The sequence below is a fragment of the Serinus canaria genome, chromosome 24, assembly GCF_022539315.1.
Source record: "Serinus canaria isolate serCan28SL12 chromosome 24, serCan2020, whole genome shotgun sequence".
Taxonomy (NCBI): Eukaryota; Metazoa; Chordata; class Aves; order Passeriformes; family Fringillidae; genus Serinus; species Serinus canaria.
In genome coordinates, this window is record NC_066337.1 from 4,263,564 (window position 1) to 4,286,810 (window position 23,247).

Consider the following 23,247-nt stretch of genomic DNA (forward strand, 5'->3'; position numbering starts at 1 on the left):
CATTAACAACTGCTGCATTTGGGGCATATTTTTGTTCTCTTTTTTAGCAGCAATGGATTATTTTTGATTTATTTCTGGCCAAAAGTCTCTTCTGCACTTCAGAAAAATAAATAAGATCATCAGATGAAACAGAAGTTTATTTTAAATGTTTTGTAGATATGTCTGTCTGTTTAAAAATGACCCAGCTGTGACAAGCCAAGAGCTGACTGGTTTGAAAATGCAACTGTCAGATCCTTTATTTCAAAGCAAAACTAAATTTCTAATAAAACATTTTCTAACAAAAGAACAGAGGATTAAATTTCAAATAAAACATTTTCTAACAAAAGGACAGAGGACTAAATTTCTAATTAAACATTTTCTAACAAAAGGACAGAGGACTATATTTAAAATGCTATAAATGCAAAAAGTCAATTTATTAACAAAATAGGTACAAGTAGAACAATTAGAACCAGTTCTAACATTTAAGAATAATTAAACTTCGGCCAGTTTAAATTTCAGTGGACTAGGAAATGAAAATGGGATGGTCATAGCTGAAAAGAAAACAATTCAGGCATTTTTGCCTCGATCCCTGAGATTTCCCAAATACCTACAGGATGTGAAGGGCCTCAAAAGCAGCCACAGCTTCCTTCTCCTTCTCGTGCCTGCTCCACAGGGATTCCAGGGATGGGATTTTGGGCAGGCTGGGTGCAGCTGGAGCCCGGGGCAGAGCCTCCTTCACCTCCTGCTCCGGCCTCGCCAGGAAAGTCCTTGGTCTTGGAATGCTCTTGGCGTATTCCAGAGCCTAAAGCAGCAAAACTGGGGGAAGTGAGCAGGAGAGAACCTGGCCAAAATTTCAAAAAATCCTAAATATTTTCCAAATATTTTCCATTCTCCTCTGTCTCAATCCATTTTTGTTTTATTCCCTTTCTCCAAGGATATCTCTCTCAAGCCAAGGATATAAAATGCTATAGATCACAAATTATGATTTCTCTGCCACTTTCCCTTGCCTCAATCCACTTCTGGTTTATCCCTTTCTCCAAGGATATCTCTCTCAAGCCAAGGATATAAAATGCCATAGAATCACAAATTATGATTTCTCTGCCACTTTCCCTTGCCTCAATCCACTTCTGGTTTATTCCCTTTCTCCCAGGGTATCTCTCTCAAGCCAAGGATATAAAGTCCCAGAGAATCACAAATTCTGATTTCTCTGCCACTCTCCCCTGCCTCAATCCCCTTTTGGTTTCCTCACTTTCTCTGTGATTGTTTCATAGTATCCTAAATACCCTGAATATTTCCCAAACATTTTGGTGGGTTGGGTAAGATATCTCTGAATTCCTGAGCTTGCTTCTGGCAGAATTCAATCCCAGATTCTTCAGGGGTGACTGCAACATAACCCAGCCCAAGATTTGCTTCCTGGCACCACTGGAAGCCACCTTAGACACTGAGGAATTGTTTTTATTTGGAAAAAGAAAGAGCAACACAAATCTTTACATTTATAAAGATTTATAAACATTTTTTTTCCAGTCTCATTGAGGCCTTGCCCTCAGGCAGGGAGTTTTGCAGGTTAACAGGACAAGCTCAGGTTCTCCTGCATAATGTACTTAATTATCAAAATTAAAAAGCAAAATGATGCCTGGAACATGGAACTGGAGAAGGAATGGAAAGAGTTTTACAGAAATGCTGGAGCTGCTCCAGCCTGGGTGGGTTTTGGTGCCTGTGTGCTGCAGGGATTTGGGAGCACCTCATGTCTCCAGGGGAAGTTGAATAATCTCCTGGTGAAGTCCCCAAAAGAATCCAAACTTCTTTTTGCCACCCGAACAACACAATTTTATCTCTTAGTGGTTTAATTTTGGGAATAAACTGAGGAATTCTGATATTATTGAATCCCAGCTTGGTGCTGGACCTGCAGGGCTCACCTGTCACCCTCAGGAACACTTTGGGAGGGACTCAGCTCTTCAAGAATCCAAACCCCTTTTTGCCACCCAAACAACACAATTTTATCTCCTAGTTGTTTATTTTGGGAATAAACTGAGGAATTCTGACATTACTGAATTCCAGCTTGGTCCTGGACCTGGAGGGACTCAGCTCTTACCTTCTGCCTGGCCACTGACACCGGGGGCTTTGCAGGCAGCCTCTGGAGCACAGTGATGTTCTTCATGTTATATTCCTTAATTTGCCTGGAATATTCCTTCTGCAGCTTCATCTTTTCTTTCTGAGAAAAGCAGAGCAGAGGCCTGGAATTCAATGCTGGGGGGATCCATCAATGGAAGCCTTTTCCCACCAATATTCCATTTCCACCTCTGCTGCTCTTCAGCTGCCTTTGCCATTGATCCCTCCTCAGCACACAACAGGAAGCCCTGATAAATGGCACAGCTTTTTTTAGTTGCTTTTCCCTTTTAAGAGCTTTTCCCTGGGCTGAATAGAGGATGGAGCTCAGCAGAAATGTGCCAGGTCCATCTTTATTCTGTCCTGAACAATCTGTCTCCATTTCACCAGAGTGCAGCCAGATATTTTCTTGTGTTTACACAGCTTGGAACCTTTGGTGGATCTTTGCACTGGGAATGACAACTCAGCCTTGAGTGTGTCATTTCCTGATGTCCAATTAGCCCTGATTAATTCCTTTTTCTGGTTTTTAAAAATAAGAGGGTTAAAATTATCCCCAGGACAGCTGTCTTTGCTTTTATTGGAATTTTCCTGTAGGATCTCCAGCTAGATCCCAGATAATCATAAATGAGGATTTCTCTGCCACTCTCCCCTGCCTAAATCCACTTTTGGTTTATTCCTTTTCTCCAAGGGTATCTCTCTCAAGCCAAGGATATAAAGTCCCAGAGAATCACAAATGATGATTTCTCTGCCACTTTTGGTTTATTCCTTTTCTCCAAGGGTATCTCTCTCAAGACAAGGATATAAAGTCCCAGAGAATCACAAATTATGATTTCTCTGCCACTCTCCCCTGCCTAAATCCACTTCTGGTTTATTCCCTTTCTCCAAGGATATAAAGTCCCAGAGGATCACAAATGATGATTTCTCTGCCACTTTTGGTTTACTCACTTTCTCTTTGATTGTTTCATAGTCAGGTCCAAGGCCTCCAAGCTTCATACTCAGATTGAGGCAGAATTTGGAGCCACCCAGCTGAAAACCAAAGAGCAAACAGATTTTCCTTGACATGATTGCACAGAGAGAATAATTCAAGGAGGTCTGGTAGTGGAAAGCTCAGGATTTCATTTGCAATCTCAGTCCCATCCCTGGCATGTCTCATTTTAAAGAAGTGACCAGCAGGACTGAGTTAATGGGACACAGAATTTCCTTTGGATCCAGGTGGGAAATTGCCAAATATCCCAATCACAAAGTGATGTTTTCTCAGTCAAAAATGACCTTTGGTGAGTTTTATTGTGAACCAGCCTAAAGCCATTCATTTGTGGTTAGAATGAGGCTCCAAAGAAATTTTCTGTGAGAGAGGCAGATAAAATTACCTGACTCTGGTGGCAAAAATCAGGCAAATGATGTCAGTGAGAACAACCTTGCCTTGTTGTGAAAGCTGAAAAATCCACATTTTTCTGCACAGCAAAGGCTTTGCAGGGGCAGGAGTGGTGGGTGATGCCATCCAACACTTCAGGACTTCACACAAAGACTCCAAACCCTCCAGGATGTCACACAAAGACTCCAAACCCTCCATAATATTTTTATTCTCTTCCAAGGCCACATTTTTAGAAGGGAATTATGCTTTAAAAACTTGTGAGTGAAGCTCGTTATGATCAGCTCTGTGGTAATTCCAACCACAGAGTAAGGCATGAAATTTCCATATGCAAATAAAATGGGCATTTCTTCAAAACACAGGTTCAAGTGAAATTAATTTGAGAAATGAATTTGGTGCACTGAATTTCCTGTTTGAGGTTTCTTTGTGTCAGCTGTCCCTGCTCTTACCTGCTACAACTCACTAAGTTTGAATTTGGGGTACAGTGAGGAGTTAAATTCTCTGTGTCCCACAAAGTCAGGGGTTCCTCCCTGGCTGCAATGAGAGCATTTGTTTATTAGGAAAAATTGGATTTTGCTGGCAGCACAACCAGTCTGGTTCTCTGTGCATTCCTCACATGTGGAGCGTGAGAAAACTGCTGCAAGAAACAATGGTTTGAACAGAAAGAGAAGGAGCTCTGCCCTTCAGCCCCCATCATAATCCTAATTCTTCTTAGAGGCACTCAGGCAGCAATGCCCCAAGTGCATGAAATCATTATTCCAGCTTAGTTTGTCTGCCCTGAGACCTGGAGCAAACCCCTCAAACATTGAATTTGTCACGGGCAGCTTTCTGCTGTGCCCCTAAGTGGTGACACCAGGACAAGTGGGCATGCAGAGGAGACAGAAATCCAGGGTTTAATAAGGACCATCAGGAGCTTTGGGATGAAATCCTCCAGATTTGGGGCTGGAATCCCTTGGAGAGCTGCACAAGAAAGGAGTGTGAGCAGGATAATGGCTGGCTCAGATCTGAGGCTGCCTGCTGCTCCTCAAACAGCCTGACCCTGGTAAATTAAAATAATTTTATCTGAGGATCAGTGACAGGACAAACCCTGCTCTGTGTGTCCCTGCAGCCAAACCAGACCGAGCCCTTCGCTCTAAAATGATCTCAGTGAGCCAAATGAACCAAAATTATTTCAGGAACTCTCTGATCCAGGTGGATCCCTTTGCTCTAAAATGATTTCAGTGAACCAAATGAACCAAAATTATTTCAGTGAGCTCTCTGATCCAGGTGGATCCCTTTGCTCTAAAATGATTTCAGGGAGCTCTCTGATCCAGGGGGATCCCTTTGCTCTAAAATGATTTCAGGGAGCTCTCTGATCCAGGTGGATCCCTTTGCTCTAAAATGATTTCAGGGAGCTCTCTGATCCAGGTGGATCCCTTTGCTCTAAAATGATCTCAGTCTCTATTTCTGCCTTTGCTCCACGATTTTTAATGCTCTGCTCTGTGTCCATGTGCTTGTACAACATTTCTCAGTCCCTATTTATAGTTTATTTTTTAATTTGGATTATTAATAAGAAGTGTTCGAGGGGGAACAGAAAAACCACATCTATCTCCTCACCTTCTTGCTGACTTTGGGCTGGTTTTGCTTCTCCCTTTGCAGGAGTGACCCTTCTGAGCTGCTTCTTCTCATTTTCCTTGGATTTCCTTCAGCTTTTCCTGAATCTCCCTGGGATCCCCTGTGCTCCTGGGGCAGGGCAGGCGGGAACAAACCCCACAGCCAAGTGCCAGCAAAATCATCTTCAAAATCACAAATTCTTGGCTGATGCTGGTCCTTTTCTATGAAATGGGAGATTCTACAAGCAGATGTTGGTGAGCTGTGAGGAAAACATGGAAAAGGCCTTCAAAAATGAGGGGGAAAGAGTAAAAATCTGAATTTACACACAGCAAACAACCTGAACGAGGGGAGCAGGGAGATGGGAAGGTGAGGATTTCAGGATTTCACAAGAAATGACTTTGCTTGCACCCAAGTGAATGGAAAATAAATGGGAATAAAACCCCCAAAATGGGGAAATTTCAGCCTGATGCAAAGGTGATTGAAGGAAATGAAAGGTTTTGGATCAGGGTGCTGAGTACTGACAGAATTATTTGTTTATGTGAATTAAACCTTCATTTTGTTAAAAATCAAGACAGGTGAAATTCTTCACAACTGAGGATTTTCCTGCTCTCCCCTTTAGGGACAGAGCTGACTCAGGATATCCACCCTGCAAAGCCAATTTTGCTACAAACTCTAAATTTATGCCCAATGCCATTTTCTATCCATATTTTAAACTTTCCCACCCAGCCTCCTGAAAGGAAACTTTCAATTTTGGAAATTTCCACCCCTGGAGGACAGAGCTGTCCTTTTCCAAGGCCATATTTAAAAATCAACACCTATCATGAATCTTCAATGAGTAATAAATTCTAATGGCAGGGTTGTAGCAAAAAACTTTATATTTTGGACTTTAAATCATTTTTTTGTTTATTTTCTGGGCACCACAGGGCCATGATAATATTATTTTACCACTTAAATCCTTACCACAAACTATTCTGATACCTGTGATCCTCGTGGATGTGATTTTTGAAATCTGGAAGTGGTGATTGATCCTTCACCCTTTCTTGAAAAATGGCATTAAATTCAGATAAAATATTCTCCAGTTCTGGATGTGCCTGGTCACTGCTGCTGTTATTCCTGGGAAAATGCTGCCCAGGGATGGCACTGGCTGGGAATTGCTGTGGAATTCCAGCTGCAGAGTCCTGCTGGTATTTCTTGTCCTCCTGACTGGGATATTCAGGATTTAAAACCTCTGGTGGGTAAAAATTCTGAAATATTGGGAGAAAATAGGCAGGGCTGGTGAGGATTGAATTGGGGAAATGATAAATTGGGTGCAGGGCTGAGCTGGGATCCTGGCCCAGGGCAGGGGGGGCAGCCTGGAATCCTGGGGTGTGCTGGAGCCTCTGGATCCAGGGATTGGCTTCTCCTGCTGCTGCTGGGGGCTCCTGGCTGGCTCTGCTCGGGAGAGCTCTGGCACCAAGGGGCTGCAGGGGCTCTGCTCTGGGTCTCTGCAGGAACCGGGGCTGCTCCTGGAACAGTCACCACAGCTGGCTGAATCCCCAATATGCAGATACTCAGGTGTAAATTCCATCACTCACAGCAAAACCCCTCTGAGCTGCTGGATCTAACCCTGCTCATGGTGGATTCAACCCAAAATTTGAATTTAAAGGCACCCTCAGTCCAGAACAGAGCAGAGATGTTATCCAGGTGCTGCTCGGTGAATAATTCTGCATTAAACTTTGCCCAATGGCCTGAGACAAATTCTGCAGCACTGGGCTATAAAATCGGGTCCTGGCAGGTGCAAACCAGGTGTGCTCAATGTGGATTTTACCTGCAGGAGGTGCCAAAAGGGTGCCCTAAAATTCTCAGATCCAACCCTGGGAATAACCCAGAGCTCTCTGTCAACCACCTGGAAAAATGCTCCAAAAATCAAATCAGTTCTTGATTTTGTGTGCCAGATTTCAGGGGAAAATGGCTTTGCACACCCTGGCCCATGGCAGAACAGCCTGATGCCAGTTATAGAAATAATCTTATGTTATAGGAATGATAAAAATTATAAATGATAAAAATAGAAATAATAGTAGATTATAGAAATTATAAACATAATTATAAATTACACAGACAATTGTATATTATATAAAGGATAGAATAATTATAAATTATAAAAATAATATATTATAGAAATGATAAAGGATAATAACCATAAATTATAAACTATAATAACTATAAATGGGATTAAAGAGGTGGGAAATGCACCCAGCTCCAGCCTGAATTAGCACAGGGCTGTGTTGGATGGTTTGGGAGGATTCTGGGAAATTATTTAGGAGATTGGTTGGTAATCTAAAATTATGAATTATCACAGGGTTGTTGTGTTTGATGGTTTGGGGGCATTCTGAGACAGAATTTATTTAGGAGATGATTTGGTTGATAATCTAAAATTATAAATCAGTATTTATTGAGTTTGATGGTTTGGGAGGATTCTGAGAATTTATTTAGGATATAATTTGGTTGATAATCTAAAATTATAAATCATTTTATCAAGTTTAATAAAATGGCTCGATTAATTTATTGAGTTTGATGGTTTGGGGGCATTCTGAGACAGAATTTATTTAGGAGATGATTTGGTTGATAATCTAAAATCATAAATTAGTAGAGGGTTGTGTCTGAGAGTTTGGGAATATTGTGAGAATTTATTTCGGAGTTTATCTGGTTGATAATCTAAAATTATAAATCAGTTCAGGGTTGTGTTTGATGGTTTGGGAGGATTGAGAGGCAGAATTTATTTAGGATATAATTTGGTTGATAATCTAAAATTATAAACTAGTACAGGTTTCTCTTTGATGGTTTGGGAGGATTGTGAGAAATTATTTAGGAGATGATTTGGTTGATAATCTAAAATTATAAATCAGTATTTATTGAGTTTGATGGCTTGGGGACATTGAGACAGAATTTATTTAGGAGATGATTTAGCTGATAATCTAAAATGATAAATTAGCACATGGTTGTGTCTGATAGTTTGGGAAGATTGTGAGAATTTATTTATTGATTGATAATCTAAAATGATAAATCAGTATTTATTGGGTTTGATGGCTTGGGGGCATTCTGAGACAGAATTTATTTAGGAGATGATTTGGTTGATAATCTAAAATGATAAATTAGTAGAGGGATGAGTTTGATGGTTTGGGAAGATTGTGAGAATTTATTTAGGATATAATTCAGTTGATAATCTAAAATGATAAATCAGTGCAGGTTCTGTTCAGTGGTTTGGGGGCATTCTGAGATAAAACTTATTTAGGATATAATTTTGTGGATAATCTAAAATTATAAATTAGTATTTATTGAGTTTGATGAATTGGGAGGATTCTGTGAATTTATTTAGGATATAATTTTGTGGATAATCTGAAATGATCAATCAGTACAGGGCTGTGTTGGATGGTTTGGGAGGATTGTGAGAATTTATTTAGGGGATGATTTGGTTGATAATCTAAAATTATAAATCAGTATTTATTGAGTTTGATGGCTTGGGGACATTCTGAGACAGAATTTATTTAGGAGATGATTTAGTTGATAATCTAAAATGATAAATACAGGGAAGTGTTTGATGATTTGAGAGGATTCTGAGACAGAATTTATTTAGGATATAATTTTGTGGATAATCTGAAACGATCAATCAGCACAGGGCTGTGTTGGATGCTTTGGGAGGATTGTGAGAATTTATTTGGATGATTTGGTTCATTTTCTAGCTTGTGGCAATGAATTCACTCCCCCTTCATTTTAGGGGACAAATCAGGCAGAAATGGGGAAGTTCTGGCTCAGAATTTCCCAAACCATCAAACACCACCATGTGCTAGTTTGGAATTTGAAATTATCAAATAATCTAGATAATTTAATTATCAAATAATCCCCTAAATAGACAATCATGGATTCTGTGAGCTCAGAATTTCTTGGCATTTTGCTTTAAATTATGTTGGCACCTAAAGCACACATACATTAAATTACAGTGCTCATCTGTGGATGGAAATTTCAGGATTTCTTGTCAGTAATAATTACTTTAAAAGCCACAAGATAACAGCCTTAAACACCCAAATTCAGTGCTTTTATGGATATATTTCAACTCATAAAATATTTATATATATAAAATATTAAAATAGATATTATATTTATAATATGGCTATAATTTAAATATAAATATGTACTATTTATGTATTAAACTATAGTTCAATTTGAAAAATTTCCAATTCTAAAATGCTCAATTCTGCTGAATTTCAGTGATTAAATTCTCTCAGGAAGGCACCTTGAGCTGCTCTCCTTTTGGGTGCCATTGCTCTTCAGGCTTCATTCTCCCAGCCTGGGGCGCTGGGACATTCTGGAGGGGTTCTTCATCAGCTGCTGCAGGATCTGGGACCTAAAAACCAGGAATGCTCATGGTCACAGCAACCAGGGGAGGTCTTAAAATCTTGGGGAAATCATGTGGAAATTAACATTAAAATTAACATTAAAATTAACATTAAAATTAAAATTAACATTAAAATGAAAATTAAAGTTAAAATTAACATTAAAATTAACATTAAGATTAACATTAAAATTAAAATTAAATTAAGGTTAAAATTAAAATTAAATTAATTAAAATAAAATTAAATTAGGTTAAAGTTAAAATTAAATTAATTAAAATTAAATTAAACGAAAATTAAATTAAAATTAAATTAAAATTAAAATTAAAAATTAAAATTAAAATTAAAATTAAAATTAAATTAACAATAACGTTAAAATTAACATTAAAATTAACATTAAAATTAAAATTAAATTTAAGTTAAAATTGAAATTAAAATTAAATTAAATTAAAATTAAAATTAAAATTAAGTTAAAGTTAAAATTAAAATTAAAGTTAAAATTAAATTAAATTAAACTAAAATTAAAATAAAATTAAAATTAAAATAAAATTAAAATTAAAATTAAAATTAAAATTATGTAAAATTAAAATTAAATTAAAATTAAAATGCTGAATTTTGGCGGGATGGAATGGATGACAAGGAAATGGTTAAAGGAAAAAAAAAAAGAAGCAAAACCCAATTAAAGGGAGGGATGATTCCTTCTACCTTTAAGAGGAATAAAAGAAAGGAAAATTGTGCAGCACAGAAACTCTGCAGTGTCTGAGCTGCTCCATGCCCAGGGAGGAATTGCAGCTAATGGCAGCAAAGGAGCAGAACCATCCCTGGCCAGGCAATCTCATCCAGCCTGGGTGGAAAAGCTGCACAAACCCAACCCTGGGGCTGCAGAGTGAAATCTGCGATCCCCAGAGCTCCCAGACAACGAGAGCTCCACACAGGCACGGCTCCAGATTTCTGTGCAGCACGATTGGGGTTTGTGCACTGCACCAAGAGGAGTGATCCCCTTGCAAATTGAGCAGGAATTCATTTTTTTCTTGAAATAAAGTTTTTTTTTTAGTTAATAAACCTGCAGGAAATGGATTTTTTTAGTTTCTGGTTTTTGTCCCAAACCATCCTGCTGAGTGTTTTAGTGGGCAGTGTGACTGGGACAGGAATCCCAGGGTGCTCCCACAGGAGAAGTGGCAGTGGGATGAGATAATATCAATTTTCAGTTGATCATTCTCTTTATGGCCAAGAGATTGATCAACTGAAAATCATCAGTGGAAAAAAAACTGTGGGAAACTGAGCCTGTCACTCTGGGGCTGAGAGATTGGGGCAGAGAGAACAGGGGGGCAGGGATTATTGCTGGATTTAGGGGTGAACTCACGGCTCCAAACCCAACGTAAATCACTGGAAAGATTCACAAGGAAATTAAAAAATGCCACGGAGCTTTTCCTGAGCTGTGGACAGACAGAGCTGTGCAGTGAATAAGATGTTTTTGGTGGAACCAAGTGACTCAGAGCATGGATGGAGTGCTGGGCAGGTAAAACATACTTCTACATTATCTCTTTGAAAGAGGAACAGGACACAACCTCTGCCAGCAGTTTTTTCCCCTTTTTTTTCCCTTTTTTTTTTTTGGTGAACCATTCTATTAATACCAATCAAATTGAGCAAATGATCAAATGAAATTGCATTTTGAGAATCATAAGCTGTGTAATGCCTATTCTGTTAAATTGAGGCCCATAATTGCTTCTCCACTGAAAAAGATACAACAAAGGCAGCAATCATGGCATGTCATTATCCCAGACTGCCAAACCAGCCTTTGCAGGGAGGACTTCAAAGCCTTGTGCTTCTCCAATTGCATTTGGCTGCTATTGTTGAAGCACAGGCAATCTCGATGAGGTGTTTACACCGAGGGAAGGCTCAGTGCACACAGAGTCTGAGTGCCTTGCTCTAGAGCCATTAAAAAATTGTACATTATGTTCCTGGCTTTGAAGTAAGGGGCTGGGAGGTAGGGAAGCAACTGGGATGGAGCACAGCTGAGCTAGATTGGGCCTCTGCTTCTCCCTCTGCCTCGCTCTCTCTCGCTCTCAAAGGAACTCAGCCTGGGGGTCTTTAGGAATCAGGCATAAAAACCTGGATAAAATGCTGTATGAATGAGGAAATGTACAGATCAGCCCGGGTTTGTGGTGTGCTCTGGTAAATGAAAGAGCGTGCCACAAACCCTCTCAAAGGAACTCATCTTGGGGGTCTTTAGGAATCAGCCATAAAGACCTGAATAAAATAATCTAATAAATAAATAAATAAATAAATAAGTAAAATATATATAAAAATATATAAAAAACCTGAATAAAATAGTAAAATAAAATATATAAAAATATAAAAATATATGTATATAAAAACCTGAATAAAATAATAAAAAATAAAATTATATATATAAATATATAAAAATATATAAAAAACCAGAATAAAATAATAGAAAATAAAATAAAATATATAAATATATATAAATATACATAAAAATATATTAAAAACCTGAATAAAATAATAAAAAACCCCTGTATAAAATGCTGTATGAATGAGGAAATGTACAGATCAGCCCGGGTTTGTGGTGTGCTCTGGTAAATGAAAGAGCGTGCCACAAACCCTCTCAAAGGAACTCAGCCTGGGGGTCTTTAGGAATCAGGTATAAAAACCTGAATAAAATAATAAAAAAATAAAATAAAATATATAATATATATAAAAATATATAAAAAACCTGTGCTCTGGTAAATCTGTGAATGTAAATCGTGCACAGTGAGGCTGGAAGTGTTTTAATCAGTTGTGCACCGAGTCCTGCTGATGGTGGGGCCCTGGAAAATGCTCAGATAAACTCTGAAATGTTGAGCTTTGTGTTTTACCTGTGTAAGTAGTATAATTGCTAGCTGAAATGATTGATTAGTAATTAAAATAATTATTGTATAACCAGAGGAAGAACAATGACAAACTGTATGTTCCTAGTCTAAGGTGGCTGAAATCTATGTATACAATAGAACAATGGAGTTTAATAATTACCATGAAAGTTATATAATGATAGAATATAAAAGCACATCCATCCCGAACCTATGTGGGGTCAGATTTGGGTTTGTACCCCTGACACCCAGAGCTCCTCAGTAAAAGCACCTGCACAGAATCATTTCTCTGAACACTAACAGTGCCCTGAGAGCAAACACGATTTCACCACACACCCCCAGCAGCGAGCAGATCAATAAATTCAGCTCCAAGCCCCTGCAAAGCTCAGAACAATCCTTTCAGGGCAGCACAGCTGGATTGCTGACCTGGGGCACATCTGTTCCTTCACAGCCTGGCTGGTTTTGCACTTTTGGGTGGAGTTTTCCAGCTGGGGTGACCAAAGTTGGCTCCTGCACCACCACGAGGTTCCCCTCAGGCCCTTTTCACCCCTTCCAACAAGACTGAGCCGTGGATATCTGGTTAGGAATCAGGCAAGGAACTGCCAATTAACAGGGAATTAATCAGGTCCAGGGGTGGCTGCCAGCAGGTGGTGATGCCACTCGTGGAATCCCAGAATCATGGAATGCTTGGGTGGAAGGGACCTTGAAGCCCATCCTGTCCCACCCCTGCCATGGGCAGTGACACCTTCCAGCAGCCCAGGCTGCTCCAAGCCCTGTCCTGGAACACTTCCAGGGATGGCAAATCCACAACTTCCCAGCAACTTGTCAAGGTCAGGAACACACTTTCCCACCCCCCCTCTGCCTGCTGTGTCACCTCTCTGCTGTCCCCAAGGCCACTGCAGCAAGACAATCTCATCTCACAGCCCTGACTTTCACTGACTCCTTTGCCTGGTCCATATTTTTAAACAGTGTCTGCACAACAAAGCCCTGATCCCTGGCTCCAACACTTAGACAGGAAAGATTTCCAGAATTCCCTGAACAGCAAACATAATCATATCAACACAGCTCTAATTAGCATCCATCCACACTCATTATTTTTACCATCATCCAAATTAGAAGTGAAAAAAAAAAACCAAACAAGTGCTCTTAATAGCTCTACTAGAAAAAAAAAAATCCTGTCCATCATTCCTGGCACTGGAATGAAGTCAGAAAATTCCTTCTGGTGTGGTGTCAGCTCTTCATTAGCCTTGGCAGAGGTGGCACTTGGAGCACAAGGTCCTGGAGCTGCCCAAGGTGAGAATTTTCTGTGTGAGGTGATTGAGTGACCCCCCCTCTCATTATGCATAATAAATAGCGAGGAAAAGCAATGAACTCGTTCCTAATGGTTCATTAGGAACTGTAATTAACTTGCCACAAGGTGGCTGAGACTGTGCATGGCCAGAACTTCCAGACAGAACTTCCAGACTGTGAATCAATCAGAACTTCCAGACTGTGCACAGTCAGAACTTCCAGACAGAACTTCCAAACTGTGCACAGTCAGAACTTCCAGAATGTAAATCAATCAGAATTTCCAGATTGTGAATCAGTCAGAATTTCCTGTCAGAACTTCCAGACCGTGCACAGTCAGAACTTCCAGACTGTGAATCAATCAGAACTTCTTGTCAGCAATAATTTCTTTAAAAGCCACAAGATGACACCTTTAAACATCCAAATTCAGTGTTTTTATAGATATATTTCATCTGAAAAAATTCTAAATGGCTAAATTCTACACTTATAAAATTAAAAATTCTAAAATTAGAAATTCAATGATTAAATTCTCTAAAAAAGGAAGTGAGAACTTCCAGACTGTGCATGGTCAGAACCTCCAGACTGTGCATGGTGAGAACTTCCAGACTGTGCATGGTCAGAACTTGCAGGCACAGGTGCTGCTGTCCAGAACCAGATTTGTTCTGGGATCCTGCCAGGCTGGGATCCTGCAGCCCATGGAAACCTCATGGAGCTGGAGCCAGGCACAGCCCAGGGGAAGCACGGAGCTGCTGCAGGGCTGGAGCCAGGCTGGGACACCTGGGGGGGCTCACCTGGACAGGAGAAGCTCCAGGGAGAGCTCAGAGCCCCCCCAGGGCCTGGAGGGGATCCAGGAGAGCTGGAGAGGGGCTGGGGACAAGGATGGAGGGACAGGAGCCAGGGAATGGCTCCCAGTGCCAGAGGGCAGGGATGGGTGGGATGTTGGGAATTGGGAATTGTTCCCTGGCAGGGTGGGCAGGCCCTGGCACAGCTGTGGGTGCCCCTGGACCCCTGGCAGTGCCCAAGGCCAGGCTGGGCAGGGTTTGGGGCACTGAAGGTGTCCCTGGCATGGCAGGGGTGGCACTGGATGGGCCTTGAGGATCCTTCTGACCAACTCTGCATTTGCTCCACTGAGAAAAATCTGGAACAAGGCACAGCAGAGAATCATGGTCACACTTATGCTGCTAACTCTAACATTAACAGGGTGACATGATCAAACTCATTATCCAACTCACACCGGCCAAGCAGAAAAAATGAGAGGCAGCACAAAAAGAGCCACAGCCAAGGAGAGCAGAGCAGATGCCAGGAAAGGAGCCAGGATTTCCTTCAGATCAAGATAAAAAACCAGTGTGAGGTCTGTGACCCTGCCCTGGCCAGGGACAGCAGCTGGAACGTGTCCACCACAGGGTTTGGGAGCAGCTGGAGATTTGTGCTCATCCCACAAAGGGTGAACAGGACAAGATTTCTCCCTGGAAATGCAGAGTTGGCTCTCACTTGCATGGTGGATTTCAAATCTGCTCCTCCCCTGCAAAGCTGGGAGCTCCACCACCAGACAGACCTAACCTATAGAAACGAGGGGATTTATACATTTACCCACCTGCCCTTGAAGAACTTGCTGCTTTTTATTGTGCAGCTCAAGGTAGGAGTTCATCCTCTCCGACTGCAAGCCCAAAGTCCGTTTATTTTTTTTCACAAAGTTTTTTTTGGCTCTTTGGGGTGGATCCTGTTGATTCTGAGGAGGGAAAGCATGGCCAGGATTATTTTTGGGATGAAATCCATCAGCAGGCTCCTCCCTTTTGGCTTGTGGCCCATCAGGTTTGTGGCTGGCCACGTTTGCCCCAGAAAAGCTGAATAATTCTGGCTCAAACTCTGGGAGTGAGTCCTGGCTCTCTGCCTCCTGTGGATGATTTTCTGAGGAGCCATCACAATGGAGATAAAATGAATCCACTGAAAAGTCCCCACTGCCTCCTCCAAACATTTGGGATGCCTTCTCAGCCTCCAAAAAATCTGCTCCCTTTTTTGCATTCTTCCAATGAGGATTGCACCTCAGGCTGGAGTATTTGTCCACAGGCAGGTTTTTCCTAATTAAAAAAAAAAAAAAAAAACAAAAAAACCCAAATTATTTATGCATAAATGGTACAAATTCTGGGTTATTTCAGTGTGCAAAGTGATGTCCTGCTGTGGCCAAATGAATGATTCCAGTGCATTCAGTATGGGACCAGGATCAGATGAGTTTTATCAAAGATTTTTTGGTAGAAAATTTAGGCAGGACTTGCTCTTCCTTTGTAATTTCCATCATCAGTGAATGATAAATGGGTCTAACACTCAGATCACAGTGGAAAACAATCATTATCCTAAATCTGACATGGAAATTTTTAAATCCTTGCAGAATCAGCTGAAAGGTGAAATGATCAATTGCATTGTTCTGTTGCCTCCTTAAAAACGACACAGTCTGCAAAAGGCAATTTGTGTTGTTCCTTCTTCAAAGGCTCTGCTGAGTGAAATAAAAGTGAAATTCCTGGTAAAATCAGTTTTCAAGTGTCCTTTTGAGACTGTCCAAACAAGAGCAGCCTCCAGCTCTGTGTTCCTATTTTCTCTCCTCATTGCTGTGAAACATCCTGATGCTTTGGTTAAAACACTCTTTCTAGAAAAGATTTTAAATCACTTTTTATTAAAAAACAGGATGTGATCAGATAAAAACACAAATGGAAAGTCTGTGTGCTTGACAATTTTTTAACAAGTGGCCAAATGATTGCTCTGAGTTACAATTGCCAGAAAGCAAAGCCAGATGCTCTGCCTTAAAAAATCCCCAATTGATCCAATTTCTGCTTTAAGATCTGATCCAATGGGAGGAAAAGCAACTGCAGGAGTCAAATCCATCCAAGCAGGCTTCCAGGAGGAGTGCAGGTGGAAGGAATGGGGGAGAAAAAAGCTTTTAATGCAATTTTTTTCTTCCCTGGACCTGCAGTGCAGCCCTGGGTTCTGGGTGGTTCTGCCAGGGAACATTTACAGGCACTGAAACAGCTCCTGCTACAGAAACCTGCTGGATTCCCCAGCCTGTGGCCTTGTTCATGATATTTAAAATAAATTTAATCATTTATTCATCCTTTCTCAAGGAGCTCCATGCCTCTGCCTGTATTTCTATTTATTTTTAACACAATTTTTTCCTCCCTGGGCCTGCAGCGCAGCCCTACAGCCACTGAAACCTGGTGGATTTTTCAGCTCCTGCTACAGAAATCTGCTGGATTCCCCAGCCTGTGGCCTTGTTCATGATATTAAAAACCTCTAAATCATGTATTCATCCTTTCTCAACAACCTACAGGTCTCTGCCAATATTTCTATTTTTTTACACAATTTTCTTCCCTGGGCCTGCAGCGCAGCCCTACAGCCACTGAAACCTGGTGGATCCTTCAGCTCCTGTTACAGAAATCTGCTGGATTCCCCAGCCTGTGGCCTTGTTCATGATACTAAAAAAGAATAAATCATTTATTCATCCTTTCTCAATGAGCTCCATGCCTCTGAAAATATTTCTATTTATTTTTAACACAATTTTTTCTTCCCTGGACCTGCAGCACAGCCCTACAGCCACTGAAACCTGGTGGATCCTTCAGCTCCTGCTACAGAAATCTGCTGGATTCCCCAGCTTGTGGCTTTATTAATGATATTAAAAAAAAAACAACAACATTTTTTCCTCCCTGGACCTGCAGTGCAGCCCTGGTTTCTGGGTTGCTTTGCCAGAGAACATTTACAGCCACTGAAACCTTGTTGATTCTTCAGCTCCTGCTACAGAAATCTGCTGGATTCCCCAGCCCGTGGCCTTGTTCATGACATCTAAAAAAGAATCCCCAAATCATTTATTTATCCTTTCTCAACGAACTCCATGCCTCTGCCAATATTTCTATTTATTTTTAACACAATTTTTCTTCCCTGGACCTGCAGTGCATCCCTGTTTTCTGGGTGGCTCTGCCAGAGAACATTTACAGGTACTGAAACCACTCCTGTTACAGAAATCTGCTGGATTTCCCAGCCTGTGGCCTTGTTCATGATATCAAAAACCCCCAAATCATTTATTTATCCTTTCTCAAGGAGCTCTGCCTGTATTTCAAGTGGCTCCAAATAACAAACTGATCTGTTTGTCCCTGCTCTCCAGGTGAGCATGGCTGCCATGGTCTCCTGGAGCTGCTTCCCACCAGGACAGCATCACCCTCCCCAGCTGGCAGGTGAGCAGCCCGAGGTGAGGCAGCTCAGAAGCGAGTACAGAACTCTGCCAGCTAATTGCAAGGATGAGGATGATGCTGAAGAGCCCCTTTGTGCTGAAATGTGTGCACAGAACCCGACAGTGGGGCTGGGCCCGGGTCACTGCAGGGGACAAAATGAGTGTGAAGAGCTCCTTCATCCCTCATCATCCCCAGACAAAAAGGGCACCTTTTATTCCTGCCCCCGGCTCCAGGGGGAGGTTGGATGGACTCCCTGCTCCTCAACAAAAGTGTGGTGAGCAGACAGCAGCTGCAGCATTTCCTCTTCAAATTCCGAGGTTGGTAATGGATGTAGAGAGGGGGTTTCACATGTGTGTGCTGCGATATTTGCTCTGCTTAATGGACTGCACTGGAGTACTTACTGGGCTGAGTTCAAACAAAATAAAATCAAATTTCCATTTAATGAAGAGCCTCACATTCAGCACGGTATTCAGTCCAAAAAAATTACTAAAAATTAGAGCATGTTTCTAGTACAATTAACATCATTTGCACTCACAATAAAATATTCAATAACTGGCCATTTTGCTTGTTGAGGAGGTGAATAAAAGCATGCTATTAATCATTTAGCCTTCATTTGTTTGTCATTTCATTTTAAGTAGACTATTAAATTGAAACTGCACGTTGTTATTACTTCGGGTTTAATGTAATCCCTTTAAACTCAAGAATTATTCCCAATTTATCCAGGGTTCAACCTTCCATGCATATGACAGGATATTCAATTTTATTTTATGTACCCACTTAATGCTTTCTGAAGGATGTTGAGACGTGGCCTTGAGGAACATCAGGTTAAAAGAGTCAGAATTATTCTTCTCCACCCAAGTTTTTCCTTACCTTCCACTGCCACAAATCTTTGGCTTCCCTTCCTTTTCTGGGTCGTTCTCAGCTCCTTCCTCTCCAGAACTCATCCCCTCCAAGCTGTCCCCATCCAAGCTGTCATCCTCCAGGCTGTCCCCAGCCTCCTGCCCTGCCAGCTGGAGCTGCCTCTGCTTTTCCAGGCCCTCTGAGTCCGAATCCTGGGAATGCTCAGGGCTGCAGGCAGAGCTCCCCTGCCTTTCCCAGCTGGCAGCTTGGAACACGGGGGGCACCAGGGTTTTGGGGGGCACGTGGATGTTGGTGGTGCTGTGAGTGTGTGGGGAAGAGACTGAGATGTATTTCATGTCTGAAGGATTCATCCCCTGCTCTGCACGGATGGATCACACCAGCCCTGCATTCAGACAACACAGAAAACATTTCAATAATACTTAAAAGCTGTTTGGAGAACCCAGAAAACACTACAATAATATTTAAAAGCTGTTTGGAGAACCCAGAAAACACTACAATAATATTTAAAAGCTGCATTTTGTTTGGAGAACACAGAAAACATTTCAATAATATTTAGAAGTTGTTTGGAGAACCCAAAAAATTTTAATAATATTTAAAAGCTGCATTTTGTTTGGTGAACCCAAAAAACATTTTAATAATATTTAAAAGCTGCATTTTGTTTGGTGAACCCAAAAAACATTTTAATAATATTTAAAAGCTGCATTTTGTTTGGTGAACCCAAAAAACATTTTAATAATATTTAAAAGCTGTTTGGAGAACCCATAAAACATTTTAATAATATTTAAAAGCTGCATTTGAGTGCTCCCATTGGCTTAGGCTCAGAATTTGATCTTCTGTTGTTTAAACAATTCTCTGTTCTCATCCGATTTTCCTTTATTCCCACTGATTTTCCTTTAAGCAATAATGCCAAGATCTCAGAGAATTTACTGCTATGAAATCTCCACTGTTGGTGGTAATAAATGATGCAAAACCAGTTTCTGACAAAAAAAAATTAAACTGTTATCTGTTAACTCTGAGAGTTAAAATGAATTTCTTTTGGTTCTCTTCATGCAGTTTTTTTATTTACAATAAATCAGCATTGTAAAATCAGATTTTACAATGCTGATTTATTGTAAAATCAGCAGAGGGTGTGACAGGGAGCACAGGGAGAACTGCAGCTCTGCCTAAATTAGGATGAGAGGCTCTTTACACTCAGCTGAAGGGTTCAGAAGTCGTTTGCACAGCCAGATATTCCCCAGGTGAGGTGGGAGGGAGGAACAGGAGCGTTCAGTGCTGAGATCTCTGTGCTGGGATCTCTGTGCTGGGATCTCTGTGCTGAGATCTCTGTGCTGAGCTGTTCTGTGCTGAGATTTCTGTGCTGAGATCTCTGTGCTGAGATTTCTGAGCTGAGATCTCTGTGCTGGGATTTCTGTGTGAGCTGTTCTCTGCTGAGCTGTTCTCTGCTGAGGTCTCTGTGCTGAGCTGTTCTCTGCTGAGATTTCTGTGCTGAGGTCTCTTGTGCTGAGCTGTTCTGTGTGAGCTGTTCAGGGCTGAGCTGTGCCCCAGTGCCAGCACACCCAGCACCAGCACGGTCCCAGGTGCACAGGCAGTGTCACCTCAGCACCTGGGGATAAAGAATTTTGGATATTTCACACCTGAGATCACCCTGAGGGCAGCCCTGACACCCGGACTGTCCCCTGTGTCCCCTGTGTCCCACCAGTGACCAGGGCAGCCCTGGGATGGGCAGGGAGTGGGGAATCTGCTGGCCTGGAGCAGGACCTCAGCCCCCAGAGGAAAGCCACTGTGTCCCCAAGGCCACTGTCCCCAGCTCCCTGTCCCTGCCTCCTCTCAGCCCCAGACCCCTCTCCTCTGTCCCTTTTGCCATGTCCCTCACCCAGCCCTGTGTCCCCTGTCCCCAGTGTCCTCACCCACGCCCAATCCCACATTCCCTGTCCCCACTCCCTGTCCCTGATCTCCTGTCCTGGTCCCCCGTCCCCATCTCCTCTCTCATGTCCCCTGTCCACTGTACCAGTTTCCTGTCCCCTTTCCCTCACCCCCTGTCCTTGTCCCCTATCCCTGTTCCCTCTCCCATGTCCCCTGTCCCTGGTCCTGTCATCCCTGTTCTCCTCTTCCGTGTCCCCTTACCTGCTCTGCTGTCCCTGATCCTGCCTCCCAGTCCCCCATCCTCTGGTGCCCTGTCCCGTGTCCCTCTCCAGTGTCCCTGTCCCTCTCTCCTATTCTGTGTTCCCGTCCCTGTCCTATGTCCCTGTCCCGTGTCCCTGTCCCCTCTCACCACCATTCCTGTGGCCCCTGCCCTGTGTCCCCTGTCCATCCCACCGCCGTTCCCGTGTCCCTGTCCCTGTCCCTCACTCCGCTGTTCCCGTCCCATTGCCCTGTCCCTGTCCCTGTCCCTGTCCCGTGTCCCTGTCCCTCACTCCGCTGTTCCCGGCCCATTCCCCTGTCCCTGCCCCGTGTCCCTGTCCCGTGTCCGTGTCCCTGTCCCTCACTCCGCTGTTCCCAGCCCATTCCCCTGTCCCTGTCCCGTGTCCCTCTCACCGCCGTTCCCGTGTCCCGTGTCCCTGTCCCGTGTCCGTGTCCCTGTCCCCGCCGTTCCGGGCCCGGGCCCATTCCGGGCCGTGCCGCGCTGTCCCCGTTGCCACGGCAACCGCGAGGACGCCGGCCGCACCCATCAGGGCGGGGGGAGCGCGGTTCCCCCCCTCCCGCGGGCGCTGTGGTAGCGCCCGAGAGCAGCCGCGTTCCACTGAAACGGAAAGGGAATTGTTTCCATTGGGAAAGGGAATTGTTTCCATTGGAACATGGAATTGTTTCCATTGGGAAAGGGAATTGTTTCCATTGGGAAAAGGAATTGTTTCCATTGGGAAAAGGAATTGTTTCCATTGGGAAAGGGAATTGTTTCCTTTGGGAAAGGGAATTGTTTCCATTGGAAAGGGAATTGTTTCCATTGGAAAAGGGAATTGTTTCCTTTGGGAAAGGGAATTGTTTCCATCGGGAAAGGGAATTGTTTCCATGGGAAAGGGAATTGTTTCCATGGGAAAGGGAATTGTTTCCATTGGGAAAGGGAATTGTTTCCATTGGAACAGGGAATGTTTCCATTGGAAAGGGAATTGTTTCCATTGGAAAGGGAATTGTTTCCATTGGGAAAGGGAATTGTTTCCATTGGAAAAGGGAATTGTTTCCATTGGGAAAGGGAATTGTTTCCTTTGGGAAAGGGAATTGTTTCCACTGAAACATGGAATTGTTTCCATTGAAACATGGAATTGTTTCCATTGGAACATGGGATTATTTCCACTGGAAAATGGAATCACTGTTCTGGGATTGTGCAAATGATAAGAATCGTTATAATTCACATTTAAATGTAAATCACCATTCTGTGATGGTGTAAATGGTAAAAAACATTGTAATTCACATTTAAATAAATAAATCACTATTCTGGGATTGTATCAATGCACAAATGGTTGTAATTCACATTTAAATAAATAAATCACCATTCTGGGATTGTATCAATGGCACAAATGGTTGTAATTCACATTTAAATAAATAAATCACCGTTCTGGGATTGTATCAATGGCACAAATGGCTGTAATTCACATTTAAATAAATAAATCACCGTTCTGGGATTGTATCAATGGCACAAATGGCTGTATTTCACATTTCCTTTATTTTAGGGATTGGCTTTTACCCTCCTGGAGTAGGCAGGGCTCCTGTAAAGCCCTGGGGAAGCCCCAGCTCTCCTGCTGCCCTCATTCCAGCTTTTGGTCCCCTTCACAGAACCATCAAATCATCCAAGAATTTGGGCTGGAGTGCTGCTGGGTTTTATTTTTAACCCTTTAGCCACCAGGCCGCTTCCCAGCCTGGTTAAACCCAGCTTCAAGTCCAGCTTTGGGGTCCCAGGGAGAAAAGAGAAGTCACAGCTGGTTTGTAGCACCTGAGGTCACAGAGGAGGTGACAAAATCCATCAGGAATATTCTAATTTGGGACTGGGTGTCCTGCCAGGGCTCTGATTGCTGCTGGGGGGGTGAGCTGGTCATGGCAGAGGTTCATGACCATGTTCTGAAGGTCCCAGGTGACTCAGGTCTGGGGTCCCAGGGACACCTGAGCTGCTGAGCTGTTCATGGCAGAGGTTCATGACATGTTCTGAAGGTCCCAGTGACTCTGGCCAGGTCTCCAGGGACACCTGAGGGGCTGAGCTGTTCATGGCAGAGGTTCATGACATGTTCTGAAGGTCCCAGGTGACTCAGGTTTGGGGTCCCAGGGACACCTGAGGTGCTGAGCTGTTCATGGCAGAGGTTCATGACATGCTTCTGAAGGTCCCAGGTGACTCAGGTTTGGGGTCCCAGGAGCACCTTGAGGTGCTGAGCTTTTTGAGGCAGAAGTTCATGACATGTTTGGAAGGTCCCAGGTGACTCTGGCCAGGTCTCCAGGAGCTGTTCATGGCAGAGGTTCCTGATGTGCTCTGAAGGTCCCAGTGACTCTGGCCAGGTTTCCAGGGACACCTGAGCTGCTGAGCTGTTCATGGCAGAGGTTCATGACATGTTTGGAAAGCTCCAGGTGACTCTGGCCAGGTCTCCAGGGAACCTGAGGTGCTGAGCTGTGGGTGGCAGAGG

The 23,247-nt window shown here is 42.7% G+C and overlaps 1 protein-coding gene across 1 annotated transcript; it reads right to left on the minus strand.

Moving 5' to 3' along the window:
- Positions 1 to 565: 565 nt before the first annotated feature.
- JHY (junctional cadherin complex regulator) lies at positions 566 to 21,294 on the minus strand. The gene is made up of 9 exons (XM_050983549.1): positions 21,179 to 21,294; positions 18,653 to 19,025; positions 15,163 to 15,646; positions 9,318 to 9,428; positions 6,026 to 6,552; positions 5,051 to 5,306; positions 3,031 to 3,111; positions 2,072 to 2,191; positions 566 to 781 (listed from the first exon to the last, which is right to left on the minus strand). Exons 2-9 carry the CDS (start codon positions 18,991 to 18,993, stop codon positions 587 to 589), a joined length of 2,115 nt encoding a protein of 704 aa, XP_050839506.1. The 5' UTR covers positions 18,994 to 19,025; positions 21,179 to 21,294; the 3' UTR covers positions 566 to 586.
- Positions 21,295 to 23,247: the final 1,953 nt, after the last annotated feature.